Source organism: Pelobates fuscus, chromosome 6 (genome assembly GCF_036172605.1).
Source record: "Pelobates fuscus isolate aPelFus1 chromosome 6, aPelFus1.pri, whole genome shotgun sequence".
Classification (NCBI taxonomy): domain Eukaryota; kingdom Metazoa; phylum Chordata; class Amphibia; order Anura; family Pelobatidae; genus Pelobates; species Pelobates fuscus.
In genome coordinates this window covers 152,627,095-152,645,903 of record NC_086322.1, presented here as the reverse complement: position 1 = coordinate 152,645,903, position 18,809 = coordinate 152,627,095, and the positions used below count along the sequence as shown (strand labels likewise).

Below are 18,809 nucleotides of genomic sequence, written 5' to 3'. Positions count from 1 at the left end.
TGTGGGAATCAAGGGCATATTTTGAATACAAAATTTCAAATGGAACTTTAATTAAACAATCTGAATTTATGAATTTGATACGCTGAAATGTAACTTGTTTGAACATGATTTGTTAAAAACCTGTTAACTACAGCAATTACTGCAACTTAATGGTAAAGTATACCATTAGCAGGTGGAAGATCATAAATCATAAAGCCAAGACCAAAGGGATCTCTTACCAAGCCAACAATAAGCAGGAAGTATCTGGCTTCTGGCTCACTGTATTCTTCCAATGTAGGAGATGAACAGCGCCCGAGATGAAAGATTGGGTAGACCTCTCTCCACACCACAAGCTGACCTATCCTCTCTGATGCCATGGGTAGTAGACCATAATGCCGACAATACAGGGCAATGTCCAACAGATCATCTTTAGGTAAGTGATTAGAGAGAAGATAACCCTTCAAATTAGAAAAACACGGGTATGAGGTTAAGAAAATCTGGAACAATATTATTAAGTCTTTAAAATACTTTAAAAGTCTTACATTGGCAAATTACTATAGAAAGATTATGAGATTCATAATCTGACCTTGATATGTTACGGACTTGAATGTTGCAAGAAGATTGAACAACTGAATTTCAGCAGCCATCAAAACCTGGTTGTTTAGCAATAAAGCTGTGACAGTGGTTGCTGCACATCACTTTACTTACAAAACACACCACACAGCGGATTTACATACCCAACAGAGTTCCTATCATGACTGCCTTTTGCTCATAGTCCTATTGCAAACAAGAATTGTTACTAGGTACACATATTGAATATGCTAGACATGAGATATTTAATAAGAGCACAGAGTTGTGTTTCAGAACGTCACATATTTATTACCCACCAAAAAATAGAGCACGTAATGCACAAGTAATTTGTGGGCAGGATAAATCCAGATTTTGCACATTGTTTAATGATTTTATACATTTAGCCTTACCTTGTAGAAAAGGCACGTTCCCAGGATCATGTAGAGTCGTCTCATGTCATAATAGTCTTCTGACTGAAAGTAAAACAGTATTGTTCAAAACCACTTGATAAAAAAAATATCACCCCTTAATAAAAAAAAAAAATATATATATATATATATATATATATATATATATATATATATATATATATATATATATATATATATAAATAAGAAAACAATAAATGTAGACACTGCAAAGACTGCTACAGTGATACACAACTGTAAATAGTCCGGGGGGGACAGCAGGTAGAAAATTTATTATTCAAATCCTAATCCCCCCTGCCTTCTTCTTACCTTTGGTGAAGGAGGTGAGGACACAGCCAGCCTTGGTGGTCCGGTGTTCCGGTGGTGCCAAGTATGTAGGACAGGTTCTGGCTGCAGCTCTCCAGTCCTCCCGCGCGCAGAATGCTGTGTGGAGCGTTGCTATGGTAATGCGCGGCAACGCTCCACACAGCCTGCTCGTGGGAGGACAGGAGAGCTTCTTCCCAGATCCCTCCCCCTGCTTCAGGGTCCTCCCGACGAAAGCAGAGTAGGCGCCCGCCGTTTTGGGCAGGCATCCGTCAACTCTGCATTGCTGCCGACCAGCGGCCCTCTCCCCCGGCGACCTATGGCTGCGTGCCCACAGAGAGGGCCCGGCGTGCCACCTGATCTACACACTATAAATGCTTTATGGAGCTAAAGCTGTTTTGGTACTTAAAGTATCGCTTTAACCCCTTAAGGACCAAACTTCTGGAATAAAAGGGAATCATGACATGTCACACACGTCATGTGTCCTTAAGGGGTTAAACGTATATAAAGACAATGCAACATTTACATTTTAATAACCTAATGCACACACTAAGAAATCAAGGAAACTGAAGATCTGATATTGTACTTTTGGAACTTTGAATAGTGTTCAGTTATTAAATGAAGACTGATGACTCATGTGCACAAGATTAAAGTAGGTTTAATCAGACCACAATATTTTGAAGTAGGTGGATTGTCACTTGAACATATTATTTCATGATTTGCTGAAATAACTGTCCTAATTATCCAACAAAGCATTCCATTAGTCATAAAAAGGGCCACAGTAAACTTTCGCCCTTGAACAGATCTATAGAAGAAAATGCTCTTATTGAGAGTCAAAGGGACTTGCAATTTAATTAAAAAAATAAATAAAAAACAAAAAAAAACATGTTCCTTCTTACCAGCTCTGCAAAATCCAGTGCTTCAAAATCACTGAGTACTGTGTCAATCTCCATCTGTAACATGCAACATACATCTGTTAAAGCTTAATAAGAATAGTAGTAAAAATAACAATGCTGCAGATGTTGTAGAGAACATGCATCATGAGACTACTACTTAAGCAGAGATGACAAAGTTTGGAAATAAATCAAAACAATTTTTACATTTCGTGAAAAAAATAAATTTTATTAAAAAAGCTGTAAAAGCAATAAAAGACTGTTCTTAGAAAATATCTTTAGATACATTTATGCATTTCACGTTAACATTTTATCTGTTAAATCTATAGTGATGGCCAGACATCGATATGCCTTTGGCTGAAGTTTGGTGGTACCTCTTGGGTCACTAGAATGAAATTAACCACAGGAGGAGTCCTGGGTCATATTTTTTATTTTTTTTTAATGGATTCAAAAACAATCTGGGAGGGTTTGTAGAGCTAGCCAGACACAGGAGGAATAACCATCATTGCGGTCTACAACAAATGGCAAGGCACTAACTCTTCAATCCCAAATCAAGAAATATTATTAAACACTAATTCCGGTGTTCTCGTCGCTTTATGGGCTAAACTATTCCCTCTGTGAATAGGTCACAAATACTGCACACCGCTATACAAGGGGAAAGTGAACTTTTTATTTAATAAGACAAGAAACCTTTGCAATAAATGCTTGGCACATTGGTGTAACATGTGGCGATGGCAAGGATATATTACAGGGGCACGATCACATGGCTTCGTTCAGTCTAACGTGCGATAATTAAATTGAGAAGCTTAAAATAAAAAAAATGGTCTATGATTTAACATGACAATGCACTGAAAGGTTACAAAATACAATATATGATACAAATAGTATGTTGCTTGGGATTCATGATATATGTGGCCAATTATGATAACTGGAGGTATCAAACTCCCAACACTTTCTGGGTGTTACCCTCTAGACCAGTGGTTCCCAAACCAGTCCTCACAACAATACAAAAAATAAGATTTTGTCAGTATAAAAAGAGAAATACATAAATCCTAGATTGTTGGTGGGCCATGAGGACTGGTTTGGGAACCACTACTCTAGACTTATGTGTGATCATTTTCCATTTCCATATCCATGTAATTTTCTTTTGTGTCCTTGTTGTTCAACTTTTGTAATCTATGTTGTACCTGCTTGTATCGTCTGATTTTAAGAAGAAAGGAAAGTTCTCCCAAAACTTGTCATTACAAAATGGTTAGTCCAATAAAAAAGGTATTACAAGATACAAATTTTGTCTGTTTTTTTTTTACATCTGATTTTAAGAATAAACAAAAAACTTCTAATTCCCAAAACCAGCTACCTACCGTATATACTCGAGTATAAGTCTAGTTTTTCGGCACATTTTTTGTGCTGAAAAACCCCCACTCGACTTATACTCGAGTCAATGTCGGTATTATGGCAATTTACATTGCCATAATACAGACAAGGGGCTGCTTAGGAGGGGGGCTGGCAGGAAGCTCTTACTTACCTTTCCTGCAGCTCCTGTCAGCTCCCTTCTCCTCCGCGCCGGTCCGGTCAGCTCCCTCTGCAAGTCCCAATGTAAGTCTCGCGAGACTTACACTGGGACTTGCAGAGGGAGCTGACCGGACCGGCGCGGAGGAGAAGGGAGCTGACAGGAGCTGCAGGAGAGGTAAGTAAACGCTCTCTGCCAGCCCCCCTCCACTGAACTGCCAATGCCACTGGACCACCAGGGAGTGAGAGCCCCCCTCCCTGGCCAGCTAACAAGCAGGGAGGGGTGACGTAAAAATAAATAAAAATGTAAATAATAAAATATTAATAAAAAATAATAATAATATAACAAACAAAAAAATGAATATTAAAATTATAATAATTAAAAAATAATAATAAAAATGCCCACCCCCCCACCAAGGCTCTGCATCACACACACACTGCAAATAAATATTCAATTAATATAATTTTTTTAGGATCTAATTTTATTTAGAAATTTACCAGTAGCTGTTGCACTTCCCACCCTAGTCTTATAGTCGAGTCAATAAGTTTTCCCAGTTTTTTGGGGTAAAATTAGGGGCCTCTGCTTATATTCGGGTCGGCTTATACTCTAGTATATATGGTATTATAATTACATATTAAAAGACCAGGCTTTGGTAAAGATGTATTAAATATTTGACTTGTCAATACACTTTAACAAGTCTTTATTAAACTCAAGAAAATGTAAATAATATAATATATGTAAATATAGAACATATGTAAGACAATACAAAGTCATTTTGTTGGTAAACTAGAATGGTAATTTTATTAAGCTGCACTTGATTGATATGTAAAAGTACAAAATCATTGCATTATTTAAACAGGGAAATCTCTAGAGGAATCCACAATCTAAATCTTATAAATTTCCGATGAATGTATCAAGTGGAGCTGGGATTAAAAGAAAATGTGCTAAGTGTTACCTCTAAGTGGCTCTAAGGAAGCCAAGGTGGAGATTTCTATTGCATGAGTCATATGTCTATCAAACATTAGCAATTGCGAGTAAGGAGATATAACATTTTACAAGTAAGTTCTAAATACATTATTACTTTCCATTTGAGTTGGTAAGAGAAAAAAAAAATGCAATAAGGGCTACGTAAAAATGTATATTAAAGTGTCGAAGAAAGTGATAAAAACCATCTTATCAGTTTACTAAAGTATAATAAATTTATATCACAGCAAACAGATAGCTGTGTATAATGCACATTACTTTCTGGAACATGGCTTGAAACTTATACAGATTTCCATACATTCAAAAACAGTCGTGTTCTAGTGTAGGGTGTAGCACAGCAGTAACAACGCATTGAACCTATGCTTTATACATACACACAAACACTCCTTATTAAACAGGCGAACAATACACTTTGATATTATAGAGAAAAGTTTTCACAAGCTAGAATCTGTGCTTCCAGTGCCAGGATTGTCCTGGTGTGTGCGTTTATTTATTTTTTTAGAGACAAATATTTTTTACATATGTTGCAGACATTAACTAGGAAACAAATTAAAGGGACACTCTAAGGACCAAAACAACTTAAGCTTAATGAAGTTGTGCAAGTGTATAAATCATGCCTCAAAGTCTCAATTCACTGCCACTCTTGTTTCGGTTTACACAGCCCTAGTCACTCCTCGCCAGGCTGTGACGGACACAACCTGCGTGGGAAAATAAATAAATCATTTTTTATCAGATGTTAACTTGTACAGAAGTTTTAATCTCCTGTTCTGTTGATTGGACTTTAAGGCCTAGCATGCTATTACAGTGCAGTTCATTCTAAATTAAACAAACTGTGCAATAAAGGAAACCTAAACATTAGATCTCACTTTACAGGAAGTGTTCAGGAAGGCTGTGTAATTCACATGCAGCGAGGTGTGACCAGTACAGCATAAACAAAGTGAGTTAACGCCTAAAAGGCAAAGAATTGAGCAGAGAGACTGCAGGGGCACGATATATACACCAAAATGGCTTCATTAAGGTAAAGTTGCTTCTACTGTCCCTTTAAATAGAAGCTCATAGCATATATTATGCTTTGGTATATATATTGGCCGGGTTATTGTTCCAGCTGGGTAGGGCATATTGTTGATGGTTTGGATCTTATTCTTGCACCTTGTACTTCAGGACCTGTTTGACTCTCTGGAGGTTGCCATCCTCCTTGCCTCTTCCTCGTGGAACCCCCGGGACTTGTGGCTGTTTTCGACATCTGCTCTTTGAACGTCTGGTACCTGAAATCTTTCTGTATTGATTATCTTCCCTTTTGCCATCATCTGCCCACACATCTTGTCCGAACAACATCCTTGCTGTATATTCTAGTTAGGTGGATCAGTGAATCAATATCTTGCTCTCTCGGCATACAGCTTGATGTCATCCATGTACAGTATGTGACTGATGGTAGCTCCACTGAAATGGTATCTGTATTCAATGTTCAGGATGATCCGGCTATGGGATTTGAGACCTATGCAGAACGGCATAGGTGATAGCACATCACCTTGGTATATGCCATGTTTGAGGTTCACTTGTGTTATTGCCCTGGAATTGGCTTCTAGAGTTATTTTTCACTAGCCCTTTGAGTTCTTGATGAAGGTGGTTAGTGTCTTTCTGACCTTGTATAGAGCCAAGAATTCCAGTATCCATGTGAGTGACATTGTGTCATAGGCAATCTTGTAGCTAATCCAGTCTGTGTGCAGATTGGTCTGTCTGGTCTTAGAGTTCCATGTGACTGTTGTTTACCAGCAGTGTTTTTGGAGAACCTAAGGTGTGGTTTCCAATCCCCTTTTAACCTTTGCTCATATACCGACTCATATGGTCATCGATCTTGGAGACTATGATGTCTGACAGAACCTTCCATGTGGTGACACAACCTTCAATGTTTTGGGGAGGCAGGTGATTGGTCAGTAGTTAAATTGTGTTGTTCCCTTGTGAGGGTCCTTCATGTCCAGGGTTATGCAGTCATGTTAGAAGCCTGTTTCTACTAGCTGGTTTATTTGTGCAGCTAGATGTTCATGCAGCTTTTTAAATTTCTTTATCCAGTAGGTGTTGATCATGTCAGTTTATGTGGGCTACTCGCTTTTTTGGGCTACATGCACACTTAGTGTGACTGGTTCCTGTTCTGAGAGCATGCAGCGGTCTGCTCTCAGGTGCAGAAGCCACTGGGCCTTGGTATTATGGGAAGTTTTTTTCTTCCATAGGTTCTTCCACTGTTGTTCAGTCTCCGGGTGTGCCTTCTGGTGGATATGTGGTTACCCTGGAGCTGTGTGTACATCTTGTATGGTTCTTTGGTAAACAGGCTATTTATTATCTTAGCCTCTGCTTCTCTGCTGTATCTGCTCAGTCTGGTTGACAGCGTTGCTCAGTGTTTCCAGTATGTCCTTAGTAGGCAGGATCTATCCTTAATCTTATAAACTCTGTGAAGTTGGTCCAGCTTACTAACTTCCTTACATGTTGCCTTTATCTTGGCTTCCAGTGTTAGTCTCCCTGGTGGGCAATGTTTCTCCTTCAGCCTGATTCTGTAGCCAAGCATTTGGGGACTACCAATGCTGTGGTATATATGAGCTTGTTCGTGTCTGTGTTAATGTTGGTTGGGATAGTGGACAGTGTCTCATTAACTGCTGCTAGCATACTGTATGGTGGCAGTTTTCCAGTGATCTTCGGCAATCTTGACCTTTGGTCGAAAACTGCTTGCTTTTCTATGATCATGTTTTTATATCTGCTGTTATGCCATGTTAGGTCAGAGTTTCAGGCTGGCAACCCTCAGTAAACATGGGTGTTGAATTCATGAAGGTCTTCCTCTTCATGGCTCAGATATGATGTTTTCTGTAGTCCATCCAATTCTAGTTGTGACACTTGACAATGTTTAAATGTTGTGTATGCTGTGTTGGTGTTGAAGGCATCTTATTCATCCATAGTCCCCACATACATTTCATGTAGCCCCTCTCATTGGGTTTATTGGTGTAGTAGCAGCCAAGCAGGTCCATTTTCTCACTTTGTGTCCAGAATTAGTTTGTTTCAGTTGCCCACTTGTTATCAGCTTGCCCTACTTCCCTAGAGTCTGACAAGTTAATCTGGGTGACTTCCAAGGCATGACTCGTGTTACTCTCATATAAATGACATGTGCACACACACACACACACACAACATTAATATATTCTTTAAACAGAGGATAATGGAACTTGGTTTTAACTATGGCCTTTTTACAATAAATGTGCCTTTCCTGTAGAATAGGAAAACAGATTAAACTACCACAGTGGAGTAGAGCATGCCAAAATGTTTTGCTGTATATAAAAGCACACTTTATGTAACCCACAGCTAAGCAGGGGATTTAGATTTTTTGTTTAAAATCTCATACATATAACTTCATCATCTCTCTTTAATAGCCCTGGGGGACTCCCTTGGTTTTAGTAGGGGAAGATGAAGGCATAATGTGTTTAAATGTGTATTCAAGCCAAGAGTGATAACATTAAAAAGAGAGATGTCTAATGTATGCGAGTATGTTCGAAGTAATGATAAACGGGCATGTAAATTCCAACTTACAACTGTGATGCTGAAATTCTAAATTAAACTCTTGGCTAAAATGTGTACTGAGCTGCACTAAATATATTTGATTGGTGGTATTGTGCACTTGTTGACTGGAAAAAGCTTTAAAATGTTTAATTCTGATCCGTCGATATACACACACGCTTTATGTAGTAAATAATTAACACTTAAATGAGAACTAGAAAACAGAGTCTGTGATATTAAACCTGCACTTCTTATTGCCCACATATTGCACTAGTCACCGAGTACTTTCGTAGGATTTAAAAAAAATTAATAAATAATACAAAAAAATATATATATATTTTTTAAAGATGTATAGGAGCGAATACCGAAAAACAATCTTGGTTATAATCACAGTTTGTCCATTTTAGCCTAAATTATGCAATTCCGTTCTTAAATCACTACTATCTGCTGGTTAGCCAATATACCCAAGATACACCCAATAATACCACATTGGACTTTCAGATTCTAAACAACATTAAATAAAACATGAAATCTATGCCAATTAGGTTAACATGAAATCTAAACCTGTAATAAAAATACTGCACCTTAATGTCCTCCGGTAAGGACAGCCATCTTATTCCTGGCAGGTTATCCACAGCAAGTGAGCTGCTAGCATCATAGGATGAAACATCGTAACCTGGGTTTGACCTTAACATTGACAGTCTTGCTGCCCGCTGGAAACAAAGGCTGAAGAAATGGTCAAGGCGAGATGTATTTTCTGCTTCACAAAAGGCCCTATATGATACAAAGCAAGAGAAAGTGTAAACAAAAAAAATGTAGTACCCCATATGTGAAGAAACTACTCACTTTGGTTCTCAAACTTTATTTTTCTTCGTTCAGTAGATAAACTTACCGAACATCAGCCACCCCCTGGCTATTTAAGTTCAAAGAAAACCACAGGAATTAGAGTTCTCCCTGTGTGGCCACCGTTCGGATAACTGAACAACACGTGCTGGAGAAAATGACGGCCATCTTGTCACACACAAAGAGGCAGCGGGACTAGGAGTTCCAGACACACTATGATCAAGTCGGACACTCGACCCCACGAACTTCATGAAAGCCTGCTTCTTTTCACGGACAAGCCACGAGAGCGCTGTTCGGTAGGTTTGTTCCCACGAACAAGGCGAACAAACCCTACCTATGAGCCAGGGGAACCGTTCGTTGTTTTGTTCGGTTTGGAACTCCCGGAAATTGACCGACTGCTACCACACAAAATGTGGAACTGTTTCGGGTAGGCGCCTCATGAGCGGTCGGTCAAAACTTTATCCCGGTGGCGATTTGGCTGTGTTCGTGGTATCTGAGCGCTATTTGGACAACTTGGGCACTCAGATTCAGACTATCAGGGTATATGACTTTTATGGGGGCTCCAATATATTTTATGTGTATTCTTATGTATTTTCCACATTTTTTATTTTATGCAGAGTCATGGTGACTCAGAATTTCGTGGGAGTATTTGGGGAGTTTATATGGGTGTGTACACTGTACTCTTGAATTGCATAAACGTCGGCCATTTGGCCTGAATAAAACATTTCTGTTGTACCATTAATCTTGTCTAGGCCGATGTTTGGGTATGTGACCGACGAATCGCTGGATTTATTTTCATGCTGCACTTTGGTTCTTGGGAACGTACGAATCAGCACCCCGAACTGAGAGCTATAATCACTGAGTACCTAGCAGTTCGGGAGGAACCGACGAATGCTATACGAAATACCAACGTTTGTTACACCATCCCCAATAGATTTTAACTGAATTTGAGCAGTCAACAAAGTGCAATAAAATACAAAATTAAGAATTAAAATAAATGCAGACATGTATTCAGAGTATAAATATGTATGCATGCATGAAATCATTCATTAATTTTCCAGCTGAGTCTAAAACGAAAATGGTTTTGGACAAATGTACAAATATAAAGAAAGAAGATTAAAAATGAGTGTGCCTTCAAAATGTTTACCATTGTAATATGGTTCATAATTACAAATAAGGTAACTTCCATTAAACAACAATATCAGACATATAGTCTCACCTACCTATCCAAGCTGCAAAACATGACCTTTAAAGTTCTCACAAGATCAGCCGTCATGTTCTTCAAATATAAGAGAGGAATCCTGCACAGGAAAAACAAAAGGTTGACATCAGAAAATAAAACATGTTAATGAATGAAAAAACAAACCCCAAAAAATCCCAATTTTTATTTCCAGAAATTCAAAATCATTGCACACGCTAAATGTGTTTTGCATGTATTTTGCGGAAAAGCAATAAAAACCAAAAATAAAACAAATGGGGGTATGAATAGCATGCCTATCTAACATTGTAGAATTCTGGGGGAACAAAATGAAGGGATGAGGAGATGTCTGCACAACTATGACAGGGACGTGGCTGCAGCAGTTTCCCATATGATGAGGCTGCAAAGATGGTACATTTTACAATGGGAACAACCCAATTAAAAACCAATGACAAAAAAAACAAGAAACAAAAACAGCAAAATCTCACCTCTCTGCTGGAAAGCTAATGAGAAATAACTTATCAGACTCTTTCCAGTACGAAACATGGACTAATTGATCATCCAAAATAAGAGAGGAACTAAAACAGAACAAAAGAAAGTTACTTTGGTTCAAAAACTAAGGAAACACATATAAATAGGATATGTGCATATTTGTTTGAACAATAAGCATGGATCTGACTCACCGAGCCTTGCATTTTGCTTAAAGGGTTACTCCAATCATCACGACCACTTCTTTTTGAACTGATCATGGTGATAGGAGTTAGTATGTGCAGTGTTTCTGATGATTACCGTATATACTCGAGTATAAGCCGAGTTTTTCAGCCCATTTTTTGGGCTGAAAAACCCCAACTCGGCTTATACTCGAGTCAAGGTCTGTATTATGGCAATTTGCATTGCCATAATACAGACTGGGGGGAGAGGGGGGCTGGCAGAGCTGTAACTTACCTGTCCTGCAGCTCCTGTCAGCTCTCTCCTCCTCTGCGCCGTCCGGTCAGCACCTCGGTCAGCTCCCAGTGTAAATCTCGCGAGAGCCGCGGCTCTCGCAAGATTTACACTGGGAGCTGACAGAAGAGCAGAACGGACGGCGCAGAGGAGGAGAGAGCTGACAGGAGCTGCAGGACAGGTAAGTTACAGCTCTGCCAGCCCCCCTCTCCCCCCCACTGAACTGCCACTGGACCACCAGGGAAGGAGAGCCCCCCTCCCTGCCATATATCAAACGAAAAAAATTAATAATAACAAAAAAAAAGGGGTATAAGGACCACTATGGGAGGGGGGGGGGGGTATAAGGACCACTATGGGAGGGAGGGGGTGGGTTAAGGACCACTATGGGAGGGATGGGGGGGATAAGGAACACCATGGGAGGGAGAAGAGGGATAAGGACCACTATGAGAGGGAGGGGGGTATAAGGACCGCTATGGGAGGTAGGGGAGGGTATAAGGACCGCTATGGGAGGGAGGGGGGGTATAAGGACCACTATGGGAGGGAGGGGGTGGGTTAAGGACCACTATGGGAGGGAGGGGGTATAAGGACCGCTATGGGAGGGAGGGGGGGATAAGGACCACTATGGGAGGGAGGGGGGGGTATAAGGACCACTATGGGAGGGAGGGGGGTATAAGGACCACTATGGGAGGGAGGGGGGGATAAGGACCACTATGGGAGGGAGGGGGGGGATAAGGACCACTATGGGAGGGAGGGGGGGATAAGGACCACTATGGGAGGGAGGGGAGGATAAGGACCACTATGGGAGGGAGGGGGGGGGATAAGGACCACTATTGGAGGGAGGGGGTATAAGGACCACTATGGGAGGGAGGGGGGGTATAAGGACCACTATGGGAGGGAGGGGGGGGGTATATGGACCACTATGGGAGGGATGGGGGGGATAAGGAACACTATGGGAGGGAGAAGGGGGATAAGGACCACTATGAGAGGGAGGGGGTGGGATAAGGACCACTATGGGAGGGGAGGGGGAAGTAAGGACCACTAGGGGAGGGGAGGGTAAGGACCACTAGGGGAGGGGTGAGTCAGGACCACTGGGGGGGGAGAGTGAAGGAACACGGGGGTGGGGAGGTAAGGACCACTGAGGGAGGAGGAGGGGAAGTCAGGACATATGGGGGGGGGGGGGAGGGGGCGGCAAAATTTTTTTTGCCTATGGCGGCAAATATCCTTGCACCGGCCCTGCACACACTGCATTCACACACTGCATTCATACACACACACACTGCATTCATGCACACACACACTGCATTCATGCACACACACACTGCATTCATGCACACACACACTGCATTCATGCACACACACGCTGCACTCATACACACACACTGCATTCATGCACACACACGCTGCACTCATACACACACACTGCATTCATGCACACACACGCTGCACTCATACACACACACTGCATTCATTATACACACACTGTAAATAAATATTCAATTAATATATTTTTTTTAGGATCTAATTTTATTTAGAAATTTACCAGTAGCTGCTGCACTCCCCTAGTCTTATACTCGAGTCAATAAGTTTTCCCAGTTTTTTGGGATAAAATTAGGGGCCTCGGCTTATATTCGGGTCGGCTTATACTCGAGTATATACGGTAATAGCTGCAGAGCTCTGTGATACACTTGGCACATTAAATGAGCAGTGTTAAAGGTGGGAGAATGGCAAGGTAATAGGTTAGGCAGAATTGGGTCGGGTTAGTTGGGGCAACTGGTGGCGAGCGACATTGAAGGCCTGGCTAGTAGCTCAAGACTCGAAATTTCAAGCCCTAATATTGGTAGGTCTCAAACTGATAGGACACACTACCTTTTTTAATAAAGAATAAAGAAATGTATCCCTGCCCTTGTTGGTGGGTCCAACTGATGGAACTCCTCAACACTGGCAGAGATTCACCTAGTTTGGACACTCCAGAGGTGTCCTGGGGCTTAACCCCTAAATAGAAAATAGTGAAAGAATTTACTTAGACCATCTGGATATCAGATTCGGAGGTCTATAGTAAGTACTGGAGTAGGAAAGATGGGATTACCAAATCAATTAATGATAGGACCGTAAAGAGTCTTTAGCAAAAACAACAAAATAGGTGGTCAAATACCCGAATTGGGTAAAAAATCTCGCCACAATGGCTCACCTCAAACTGTCTTGGTCAATGGAGTACTTTATAGATTTGTCTTAAGATAGCTACAGATATTAGACTTTAATCATGGAAGGTCAATTCTGATAGCTACAGACAGCAGATAAGCTTAGCTCCAAGTTGCTAAGTAAAGTATTGACTAGAAACACTGGTCTTACGGCTGGGAGCAGACTTAGTTGCAAAGCTCTATAGGCCACAGCTAGCATCTGTGGAATTATCTAAATAGAGCCAACAGGATTAAAAAGTAGTCTTGCAAATAATCAACAGTTCAAAACTGCAAACATACCCACACATATGAGGGCTAGATAACTGTAATGAGACCTACTTGTAATGTCTAAGGCTCTCAGTATATCTTACCCATATTATATGAAAACAACCAGGGGGGGGGGGGGGGGGGGGAAGGGAATTAAAACAGCTTGCAGGACTGTAGTACTAAGTCTAAAAGAATATAGATAACTGCTCCCAGGCAACATGTCCAGTGTGATGAGGTGAAAAATAAGGAAAGTGAAAATTAGAGTGATCTAATGTGTAGAACCATACTTAGATTGTTGGTTACCTACACATAGTGACAGTGCCCTAGTGAAAAAATAAGTGAAAGGAAAGAGAAACCCGACGCGCGTTTCGGTGCTTTCAGTAATGCACCTTCGTCAGGGGCTGGAGGGAGACTGATTATGGGAGATTGCCATAATACAGACAGAGGTCTGGCAGCGAGCACTTACCTCTCCTGCAGCTCCTGTCAGCTCCCTTCTCCTCTGCGCCGGTCCGTTCAGCACCTCTGTCAGCTCCCAGTGTAAGTCTCGCGAGAGCCGCGGGGTCATAGTGCGGCTCTCGCGAGACTTACACTGTGAGCTGACAGGGGAGCTGACCAGACCGGCGCGGAGGAGAAGGGAGCTGACAAGAGCTGCAGGAGAGGTAAGTGCTCCCTGCCAGCCCCCCTCTTCCCCCCACTGAACTACCAATGCCACTGGACCACCAGGGAGTGAGAGCCCTCCCCCCCCTCCCTGGCCAGCTAGGAAGCAGGGAGGGGGGACGAAAAAAATAAAATAATAAAAAAATAATGAAACAAAAAAACATTAAAATATAACCCCCCCCACCAAGGCTCTGCATCACACACACACTGCACTCATACACACACTAAATAAATATTCAAATAATATAATTTTTTTAGGATCTAATTTTATTTAGAAATTTACCAGTAGCTGCTGCATTTCCCACCCTAGTCTTATACTCGAGTCAATAAGTTTTTTTGGGTAAAATTAGGGGCCTCGGCTTATACTCGAGTATATACAGAACATTTTTTCAGAAGTACTAGTCATACATAAAAAAAATATTCACTGTTATATATTAGCAGTCCAGCAGAAAGGCCTGTAGAAGCCACAAATTATCACAAAACAAAAAGTAACTATATACTTTTTCATGAAAAGGTTGAATGTTTTTTTTTTTTGTTATTTAAGAGGCTTTTAGGAGATCAATGGCATTGAAAAAGGTTTATGCAGTAATAACCTGCCAAGCCTTTGGGTAAATAAAACAATGATTCTTTAAATGTGATAACTGGTGTAGTAAATGTACTGCTAAGCTGGTTCAGATAACTAGTACATGTAAACGGCAACTCCCACAGGGTAATAACTGATGGCTACTTGAGGTCATTTATGTGATCCCTTCAATGTTATGTAATTGACTTGCGGTGGGGTGTTTGTCCCATTTTGGATTTTTTTTTTACTCTCCCTTTTCCCTTGTTATTTCCCAATAATTTATAAAACTTTTCAATAAAAATTTGAAAAAAAAAGACTAACAATTGACAAAATTGTACACTTTTTGATGGAGATACTCTTAATTCCCCCCCCCCCCCTAATTATTAAGCTTCAAATTCTGCAGCACTGAAAATTCTAAATAAAGGGTATAATTGCAAATCTTTAACAGAAATATAAACCACTGCAATTTTTTGTTACATCCCTGAATTATCCCAACATTCAGCTGGCTCCCATTGTTGTGATGCACTGTTTATAGTGTAAGAACAATGGCAATTTATTAATACCTTACAATGCGTGCTCCAGTTACGTTATGCAACATGTCACTGAGCGTTAGAAATAATCCCCGTATACTTTTCAACTTGTAGGAGGCTTCAGACACAGGATACTGGTAGAGGATTTCTTGCTGTTAAAAGAACCATTAATTATCAATACTTCATATCATAAAATCAAAGAAGTTGCTGGTTATTTTGTACCCATTCAATAGAACAAACCCAACACAAAACATGTGATGCCATTGTATTATTATTTAATTGGCATTTATACAGTGCAAATTTATTCTGCAACACTTTATTTGATAAAATATGTGAATTTAGCAATAAATGAGACAATTACAAAATGTTAAAGGAGGAAAAATAGGTTGGTGAGAGCTCTGCTCAAACAAGCGAACAATGAGCTGTATCCTGCGAAGCAAGAAAACACATACTTTATCATTAACACATCTCAAAATCCAATTCTTCAAATAGCCCATTGTACAGCGCTACAGACTTTGCTGGTGCTATATAAATAATAAAATAATAATGAATACACTTCATTTAAATGTAGTAAAAACAGTGTATTTTTTGTTTGGTTTTAATATACTTGTTTTACATCAGTGTGACTGACAGTACAAACCTCAAGCATAAAAAGTTTGATATAATGCAGAAAATGCAAGCAAAGAGGCATCAAAAAGCAAATAAATAATGTCCCTTGTTTCTAGACCTGCACATTTCTACACAGACTAGCAAGGATTTGACATGCTCACAATCAAAGGCTGGAGGCCAACAACTGTTGTAAAGTGATGTAACGAACAGAATAAAGGGATGGAGAGATCCCAACACACAACATATGCAAGGAGCAAATGTATTTTTAATCTTTGGGCTAGGCCCAGGTTGGTCAAGAGAAAAAACCCCAGAGGTTCCAAAACTAAAACTACAATTATGCACTGCCAGCCTTACGATTGCTAAAGCAACATGGGAATTGTAGTTTTGCAACAGCTTGGGATTAACCTTTTGGTCACTCCGGTCTAGACCAGTCGGGATTGCTGATCACTCTTTCGACTTTCCCTGCGTTCTCTGCGACTCGGAATGCACACACATAGCAGGGTTTTCTGGGACACAGAGTTCGGGTCTGAATTGTGAATTTGATGGACCACAAAAATCAGGTTTATAAATATGCTAATAAAGATTTCTACTGTCCACAAATCATAAGGAATCCACGTATGACATGGATCAATAGTAATCAAACGTAAGCTATACCTATACATACTTAGCTCTCCCACTTCTTGTTGCCCTGTTTTGGTTCTAATAGCTCAAAAGTGCATTCTTTGAATCTTCTGTTCATGGTTTCTGATTTAGTCAGTTTACTTGATTCTCCTGATTTCTGGTATCCTTTGACGTCAGTTTGTTACAATGTTTAATTGAATCTCTCCTGTCTTTGACCTCGACATTCTCTCTGACTACTCTACTGTTAACAAAACACTCTACCTCTAGAGTGACCAGCTCATGCCATGTATTTTGTTTATAACTATTCTCTTACGCTCTTAAAAATGTGCCATTGTCTTCATGCCATAGCTAAAATTTCCTCTGTTTCGATATTCTCATGCTTGTGCTCACTGTTTTGGCATCATAAACCTCCCTGTCATAATGTGCACAACAAAAATAAAGAATTAAAAAATATGTTAAAAAAATAAATAAATTCCAAATTCTTGCAGTGCATAAAGACTACGTAACTATGTGATGATCACTAGGAATGGAATCTAGCACCTAGCAAACCTTGTAGTATATGTAGATATGACAAGTTTCCTTGCCTCATTGTGTGTATTGATGACCTTATTGGACAACTCTGTTGTATCTAATCAGAAGCTCAAGTATGAGGTCATTTAAGATCGCAACTATACATCAGTAAGTGGAAATGTACCTTGCAGGAGGTCTGGTCATTGAATCAACATTCAAGGTTTGCACCAGTACATTCTTACAAGATTGTAACTAGAGCTATGAGAATGACTTGGCCCAACTAGAGTTATGAGAATGACTTGGCCCAACTAGAGTTATGAGAATGATTTGGGCCGTTTCCCGATTAACCTTGGCCACAATTTAAGAAAGTATGAATATCAAAGGAAAAAAAGATTGATTCTGTGAATTTAAATTGGACCTGGAATGGTATTACTAAGATCTGTGTCATTCAAATAAGAACCCATCATCTATCTGATCTAAATATAACAAGTGATACAAAACATGGACAAATAATCTGCTTGTAGATAATTTTACGAAGTGTGGTGGTTTTTTAGGAATGCAGCCCTCTTGTATGAACCAAAAGGATTTATTGCAAATCAGCTGAGAAAACGTGGTTTCTCAAGACAGGAGGACAATGACAGGTGCAAGTAAGTTGGTATTTAGTAACATATTTTGCAAAACAAAACCACTAACATGCATATAGTGTGGAAGTAGAGTAGGTATTAACAATTAAGCTGTACAATAAAAAATACCAAAGTTGTAAATTTGTAGATTTCAATTCAATACAGGAAAACCTGTGTACTACATTACATTTGGGGGTGGGGGATGGTTGGTCTCTATTTTTTATGCTATAATGACATATTGAAATATCTACCTACAGCCATATAAAAAAAAAAAAAAAACTCAAATATTCTGGTCATTTTTATAAAAACCATGAAATATTTTTATGGCAAAGCATTTACTTCTTATGCAAACTTATAACAGGATTTTGAGCATATTGCTGGCTCACAATTACAAGATCATTTTCTACCATGAGTTAAACAAAGCCAGAGTCAAGGAATGTATAACTTCTTTGACTGGATGATCTGATGCAGAATATTTCTACTCATGAAAAGCAGATTTTTAGTGTCTGCACTTACTACTAACATCTGTAGAGCACGTCGTAACAGAAGACTGAAAAGCAGAACTCACTGAAGTAATGTTAGCACGATAGCAAACATATTTGATTCACAATTGCACATGCAGTTTCACAAAACACTGATACAGAATTCCAAATCTAGAACCAATGATCAACACACAGATCATATTAAAAATCAGGATTATACGTTAAAATGCAGAATATGAGAAATATACATACAATTAATAGCGGTCTTTATTAACATTTTGATTAAGGCCTAAGTGAAAAATCCATCCTATGTTTTACCACACTGTGTGAGTGAGGCACGGAAGATGTAAGACCCCAAAGTGCATTCTTAATTAATTTTATCAATTCTGCATGTGCACCCAAACTTACATGTATGCCGTATATGTAGAATACCATTTCCAACACTTAAAGGACCACTAGAGGCACCCAGACCACTTCAGCTCAATGAAGTGGTCTGGGTGCCAGGTCCATCTAGGATTAACCCTTTCTGCTGTAAATATAGCAGTTTTAGTTTAATCCAGCCTCTAGTGGCCGTCTCATTGACA

At 39.8% G+C, this 18,809-nt stretch overlaps 1 protein-coding gene across 2 annotated transcripts in view; it reads right to left on the bottom strand.

Annotated features, from left to right (window-relative positions):
• INTU (inturned planar cell polarity protein) overlaps window positions 1-18,809 on the bottom strand; it is a 57,706-nt gene that overhangs the window by 4,925 nt on the left and 33,972 nt on the right. For both annotated transcript variants that reach the window (XM_063460072.1, XM_063460071.1), the window contains exons 5-11: window positions 15,414-15,532; window positions 10,734-10,823; window positions 10,271-10,348; window positions 8,789-8,978; window positions 2,180-2,233; window positions 960-1,022; window positions 219-437 (exon numbers count right to left, since the gene is read on the bottom strand). In XM_063460072.1, coding sequence (XP_063316142.1) covers window positions 219-437; window positions 960-1,022; window positions 2,180-2,233; window positions 8,789-8,978; window positions 10,271-10,348; window positions 10,734-10,823; window positions 15,414-15,532 — 813 coding nt within the window. The remainder of the gene's footprint in view (window positions 1-218; window positions 438-959; window positions 1,023-2,179; window positions 2,234-8,788; window positions 8,979-10,270; window positions 10,349-10,733; window positions 10,824-15,413; window positions 15,533-18,809) is intronic.